Source organism: Podarcis melisellensis, assembly GCF_964234715.1.
Source record: "Podarcis melisellensis genome assembly, chromosome: 2".
Lineage (NCBI taxonomy): Eukaryota > Metazoa > Chordata > Lepidosauria > Squamata > Lacertidae > Podarcis > Podarcis melisellensis.
The window spans coordinates 82,499,665-82,506,011 of record NC_138529.1 but is presented as its reverse complement, the minus strand read 5'-3'; the positions used below and the strand labels follow the sequence as shown (position 1 = coordinate 82,506,011).

The 6,347-nt window shown below is 44.2% G+C and overlaps 1 protein-coding gene across 5 annotated transcripts in view; it reads right to left on the bottom strand.

Moving 5' to 3' along the window:
• Window positions 1–1,260: 1,260 nt before the first annotated feature.
• Window positions 1,261–6,347, bottom strand: part of COL7A1 (collagen type VII alpha 1 chain) — a 103,140-nt gene continuing 98,053 nt past the window's right edge. For 4 of the 5 annotated variants that reach the window (XM_081900925.1, XM_081900926.1, XM_081900927.1 and 1 more), the window contains 5 exons: window positions 5,648–5,743; window positions 4,347–4,460; window positions 3,255–3,317; window positions 2,324–2,503; window positions 1,261–1,850 (listed from right to left, as the gene is read on the bottom strand). In XM_081900925.1, the coding sequence (XP_081757051.1) occupies window positions 2,334–2,503; window positions 3,255–3,317; window positions 4,347–4,460; window positions 5,648–5,743 (443 nt within the window). In that variant the 3' untranslated portion in view covers window positions 1,261–1,850; window positions 2,324–2,333. The remainder of the gene's footprint in view (window positions 1,851–2,323; window positions 2,504–3,254; window positions 3,318–4,346; window positions 4,461–5,647; window positions 5,744–6,347) is intronic. The other variant, XM_081900928.1, reaches the window with a different exon arrangement.

Below are 6,347 nucleotides of genomic sequence, written 5' to 3'. Positions count from 1 at the left end.
CACATATTTTAGAAGGCTTCTGGCCAAAAAAATAAAATAAACATCAATTATACCTTTTGGTTGAGTAACTACCTCAGAAAGAGATAACTGAAAATGTTGGCTTAATACTGTACTGATATGGGGCTATCTGTTTAGCCCATTTTAGTGTTGGCTAAGTTCTAAAATCTTCCTGGATGTTTTAACTGTGTATTGACAAATGTATTTTTTTCTGACTGACGGTCAAATAAAAGGTTGATGATGATGTTGGCTTAATGTGCAGCAGCACCGAAAAAACATTGCTAAGTACCGGTATATTTGCAATTTCTTTCCTAATAATTCCTGTCAGTTTCATCATGCTTTTATTTAAATCTGTGGCACAGCCACATTTGGAAGACTGCTTACTATTCTGGTTGCCCAATCTCAAAAAGAACAGAATAGCATTAGAAAAGGGATGGGAAGAAGAATCAAAGTGATCAAGGCACTGGACAGCTTCACCTATAAGAAAAGGTTTAGCATTTGACTCTTGTTTAGAAATCAAGCCATTTAAAGGATGATGGTTTATAAAATAAGGAGTGTTATTTAAAATATGATGAAATACTATGAGGTTCAGAATAATCTGTAGTTCAGAACGGAAAAAGGAAGCCTCTTTTGCCACAATGCAGTTAGCATATGGAATTCACTGCCACTGGATGTGAGAAGGGCTGGACAAATTCATAGTGAATGGGTCTATTAATGGGGATTAATCACAATAGCTAAATGGCACCACTATTGTTTATTAATGGGGATTAATCACAATAGCTAAATGGAACCACTAATTCGCCTGGAAACTCAGGTTCCATTTTTTCAACTCCCTGTTTTTCATGGAGGTGACATCTATAGGGGTCTTGGTAAGATTGGACTTCATCTGCTTTGCATATGATTTCTTGTGCAGTTACTTTGCCCAAAGCAGATTTAAAGCCTAAAGCTGAAAAACAAAGAGGTGTACGTACACTGCAGGCACTGGAAGATTCTGAGAAAGAGGAAAAGTTAATTAGAAGAGTCTTGTTCCTTGTCATGTCACTCCATAAGAATCATTTTACCCTATTAGTCCATCCCAAGTGACAAACTCTCCTATCAGATTTGCAGATGTGGCAAATCATAGGTGTACTCATCAAGCCTCATTTGACAAGCTGGGGCAGGTGGGATGGGTGGGGGTCAAGTTTCACAGAAGAGTTGCAGAAACAAACCCTTTGGAGCATCGCTAGAACTGTAGCTTTGGCAATGCATCATGGGACTTCTGAATTCAGATATTCATAGCACTTTTTATTGCAACAGAAAGGGCATACAGGGGAGCAAGAGGAAAAGCTCATAAAGGATGCAAACCTGAATTGAGAGAATCAGTTTGGTCTGGCTATATAATACATTCCATGTGTCAGCAGTCGGCCAGCATCAAATAAGTTAAGAGAGCTCTAATTAAAATATGTCTTTTCTTTTTCTTTTTATATTATATATAAAAGAGGTTATGCATATGTTTTTCATTTGATAAAAATTTCACCTTATTTTAAAAAATAAATCAAGAGCAACCAAAATACTTTTTAAAAAAAGAATAGCACCGTTTCTCTGCTCCAGCTGAAGCAGCCCACACACACACACATACACATACAAAATACACACACACAAACACACGCAACTGTGCTGCAGGCAGTAGAAATGGCTGCAAGATGAGTCTCAGACCAAATGTACTGTGTGTGTGTGTAACTCTAAGACCTTTTGCAGGATAAGAATAGTTTGGGAGCCTCAGGAGCCGGAACTCTTCTTTTGGTCAGTTCTCCCAGAACCCAAAACCCACTTCAGAGTTTATACACGTCTGTTCTGATCCAATGTGTTGCCACCTACCAAAACGGGGGGGGGGGGGGGGAGGAGAGAAAGAGAGAACCCAATCAATTTTTGAAAACAATATTTAAAACTGATCCTGCTTTGAACATGTTGGTTTAGGACAGACTTCCCAAACCTGGGTGGAATCTACACACATATAAAAACCGTTCTGAAAATGCTTTTTAAAAAAAGCGTTTTAAAAAAAGACCTTGAATTTTCCATAAGGCTTGCCATCGCCATCTAGTGTCACATTGTATATTGCACTTAAAACACACTTAAAATGTTGCAGCTGTATAGCTGAGTTGCTGGGGTCCCCCAGATGCTGTCGGACTACAACTCCCATCACCCTTGACTGCTAGCCATGCTGGATGAGGCTGATGGGAGCTGTAGTCCAATAGCGTCTAGAGGGCACAGTGTTGAGGAAAGATGCTTTAGGAATTACTAAAAGATGGAGAAGTGGCTCCCAGGCCCCTCTTTGAACCAATCTTACCTGCAGCAGCCTATGACCTGCACTGAAGCTCACAGTCCTCCTTGGAATGGAAGCGGTTGCTATTCCCCCTGCAACCGCTGTAGATGAAGGGCCGGCACTCAGACACTCTTTGGTTATAGTACCACCTTAGCGTGTATTTGCTGCAGTCTCCCTCGTCCAGGGGCAAGGAGCATGGCTCAGCTGGAAGGCAGGGAGAAGAAACCTATACATTAGATTCCCTAGGGCTTAAGCATCCACTCTCAGGTGTTACACTGAGAAGAACCTCAACAGAAAACATTGCAGACCTTCTATTGTGCCTAAGACAGCGCCAGAGTAGGGTGGAAAAGAGCCACACAGGGTTGGTAGTTAACACATCGGCAGGTTATGCTAGGATGTTGTCATTCACGTACTTCAGCCTACAGATTTCCTTCTAACTTCCGTCACCTCACAAGGAGCTAAGTTTACTCATCCACAGTATAGACATAAGCATCTGGGAGGACCAGGGCTTATACTGGAAACATGCAGCTGTGGATACATGTCATTATTTTTATCTACAGAAGTTCGAGCAACATGCCCTCCAAGTGCCATCACAACTAGATTTGAGTTCTTCTTCTAAAAGGAGTCTGAGGACTGGCCCTGCCAGAAAATGCCACCTCTACAAAGAATACCAGGCCACCTCAGGATCCAAGCGGAGTAGAGCCATATTCAGCCTGCTGATATTCCTACCATCTTGGTTGGCCCTGATGGTAATGGTGCAGGTGGTGGTGTGGGGGACTGGCAGGCCGCATGCACCCCACAGTCCCCACGTTCCTTATCAAATAACCCGCTTTTTACAATATATAACACCAGAAGCGGGTGGAGCAAAAGGCTCGTTATTCATTCCAAGAGGATTGAAGGAAAGGAGACAACAGCTCCTTTGAGAGAAAGGTCACAAGGCAGGTCTGCTGCTTACCTTCCTCAGAGGGAGCTCTCTTTTGCCGTTCATGCTTGGAAGCTGCCCTGGGGCTCAGTACCTCTACAAACAGGGAGCAGAGTACTGGTTTAAGAAGTCCTGGCCACAGGAGAAGCTTCTAGTGTTTGTATCGGGCTTCTCCCCATCCTCCCTGCCACCCCAGAATGGGAAGAAGGAATGGGATAGTGAGGGCATGAAAGGTGTTTCAGGAGACCCAGAATTTATTTCTGGCCAAAAACAAAACCCAGAACCAAAGGAGATCACAGTGTAGCACCATCTTATCTACACACACAATAAAACAAAAAAGGAAAGTGAACTGTAGCTGTTATATCATCCAAGTCTCACTATTCCCATTAAAGATCAAAAGCGAAAAAACTGGACCTTGTGTACTATGAATACAGTTTGCACAGTGCAAAAATTTTAAAATCCTTGAGACTTGCAAGGAAAAGAAGTATGGGAGTAACAGAATAGGCCTAACTACTGGCTTCCTAAGGAGCCTTTTTTATTAGTCCACTACCCCCCTTCTGCTAGAAAGCTCTGGTCAGTGATATGCCAGCCCAAGAGGCAACTTTAAGGTCTACCAACCTTGCAGGGGCTAGTTCAGCTGTGGGGGGTGTTACTTATAAAAATCAATGTGTTTGCTGGATGCTGAAGCTTCTTTCTATTCTCAAGCAGGGCATGGAATCTTCCTTGCTTACTAGTGATCTCTACTTTGTTGCTTATTACAGGTGGGAGGCAGGTCTACCAAAGCTCTCCATCTTTCAAAACCCATTCGTCCTATGGCCAAGGAAAGTGACTTCTCCACCCAGCTGCTTTTTAATTACAATATTACTTGCCAAGGCTGACAACTAGTGGTCATGGAGGAGTATGCAGCACCAGTAACTGCAGTGGTTTTCTATTCAATATAATATATGCTATGGGGCAGGGGATACCCAAAGCCAGTAATTCGTTTCACACAGATTCCCAATCACTTTCATTGGGCTTCAGTAGGAGCCAAGTGTGCCAGTCTGCTGCTACCCCCGCCCAAGGGGCAACTGCAGGAAAGCATGTCCCAATTCCATCAAACGTGTTCTGCAGACCAATGGAGCTCACCATCCCTCAGCATAGGGCTCTCTGTCCCATCTGCTCCCTCTTCATAGTCCTCCTCTGTGTAGATGTACTCATACTCAGGGTCATCTACGTTCACTACGTGTCGTGTCTGGCTCCCTACAAGACAGGAACGGCTGCTTCAGAAGGAATCCAAGAATGATGATGATTGGTTGGCAAGGAAGGAAGAACAAATGGGTAGGTCTCATCCTGAGCACACTTAAAGTAAGAAGAGCCTGCTGGATCAGGCCATTGGTCCATCAAGTCTGGCACCCTGTTTTTACAGTGGCCAACCAGATGACTGTGGGAAACCAGCAAGCAGGATCTGAGCACAAGAGCACTCTCTCCCCCTGTGGTTTCCAGAAACTGGTATTCAGAAGCATTGCTGCCTCCAACTGTGGAAGCAGAGCTCTTGCTCCAGTCAAACCAGGAATTGTATCCAAAGTCTGTCTTGGTTTACCACCCATGGTTGGTCTGTGGGAGACAAACCAAAAGCTCAGGTTTGGATGTAATGCTAAGCCAACCCATGACTTAGCCCTGGTAGTATGGTAACCTGCGCATTTGCTTGTTCACAGCAAACCATAGTTTGGCTTAGTTTTATGCATGAAATGGAAGAGTTGTTACATAGCTTGTTGTTGATCTATGCCATATCAGTTAACTGTCCAAAGACAAGCCCCACAGTATAAGGGCATAGCAACTTTATGTATTTTGGGTGAACAAATGGCAACTTTCCAGCAAAGGGTAGAATATACATATCTGGTATATTCTGTAGCCATTGGTCCTTTCATGGTCTGTCACCATGAGAAGGATCTGCCAGTACTTCTGTCCTTATTACCACTCTAAATGCAATATTATCAACTCCATCTATGTTTATCTGTTGTAGCAAAACCAACAAAAAGGAATGCTAGTCTTTAATAAGTTTATTACGACATAAGCTTTTTGCTGGCTAGACTGCACTTTGTCAGATAAAGAAAGCTTAATCCTCCTCAGTTGACAAATGGATAAGCTAAGGAGACCATACATTTGACAATGAGGGCTCTGGTCTGCAAAGCTATATGCTGCAATGAATGTGTTAAGTCTTCAACATCCCCATAGGATGCTTTGCTATTTTCACTTTTTTACGTTCATTATGCAGAAATGGCCCTGCCCTCAAAAGATCCAAGCATATCACTGAATCCTGCCTTTGAAATAGCTTGGCTTTATAAGGGAAGCGAAAAGACAAGGAAAGGGGAGGCTTGTGGCAGAACCTCTGCGCATGCTAGCAGAGGTGATGCTGTGCACATGAAACAGCAAGAGACAAGACTCACCTTCCTCTTCCTCAGCGTGGGACAACTTAAGCACAGGGACTATTTGAGCATTGACAGATGGGAACGGTTGGGTGGATGGATAGTTGGGGAGGAGACCTGGGAGGGGCAAGGTCACAACACAAACATAAACAAGCACGTAAGAGTGACTGACAAGCTGTACTACCTCCCACTCCAGACATGAAACACAGGCCCCCACCCACCCCACAGCCAGAGTTCAAGAGCCGCACCCGGTGTTGCCCTCTTCCACAAAAGTTGGCCATTAAACACCTCAGACAGGGAAAATCCTGACATAAGGTTTGCATTATGAGCCGACTGTTACAGGGAGAACGTTTTGACCCCAGCAGCCCAATCCAGTGGCATTTCCAATTCAGCCAGGCATATCCTCCTGTAGTGGCAGAGGACCCTTCTGCAAAGCAGACCAGAGTCTGCACGGCTGAATTGTGTCCCAGTTTTGCATGCTGGAAGCGGGACTGTGCCCTTGAGCCCTGGCACATTTGGGTGGATCAACGTTTCAGCACTACACAACAACACATGGAAAGCTTCTACTAGTGAAACAGCGGAAAGTATACGCCAGGGAGACGAATAAGAACAGCACTGGCTGCTCCCAGGTATGCAGCATTTATCTGTGAGATATTAGGAGGAAGTGAAAGCAGGTGGGAGCCCTGAGAAATCCCTCGAGTCCTCCCAGCACCTCTGGAAA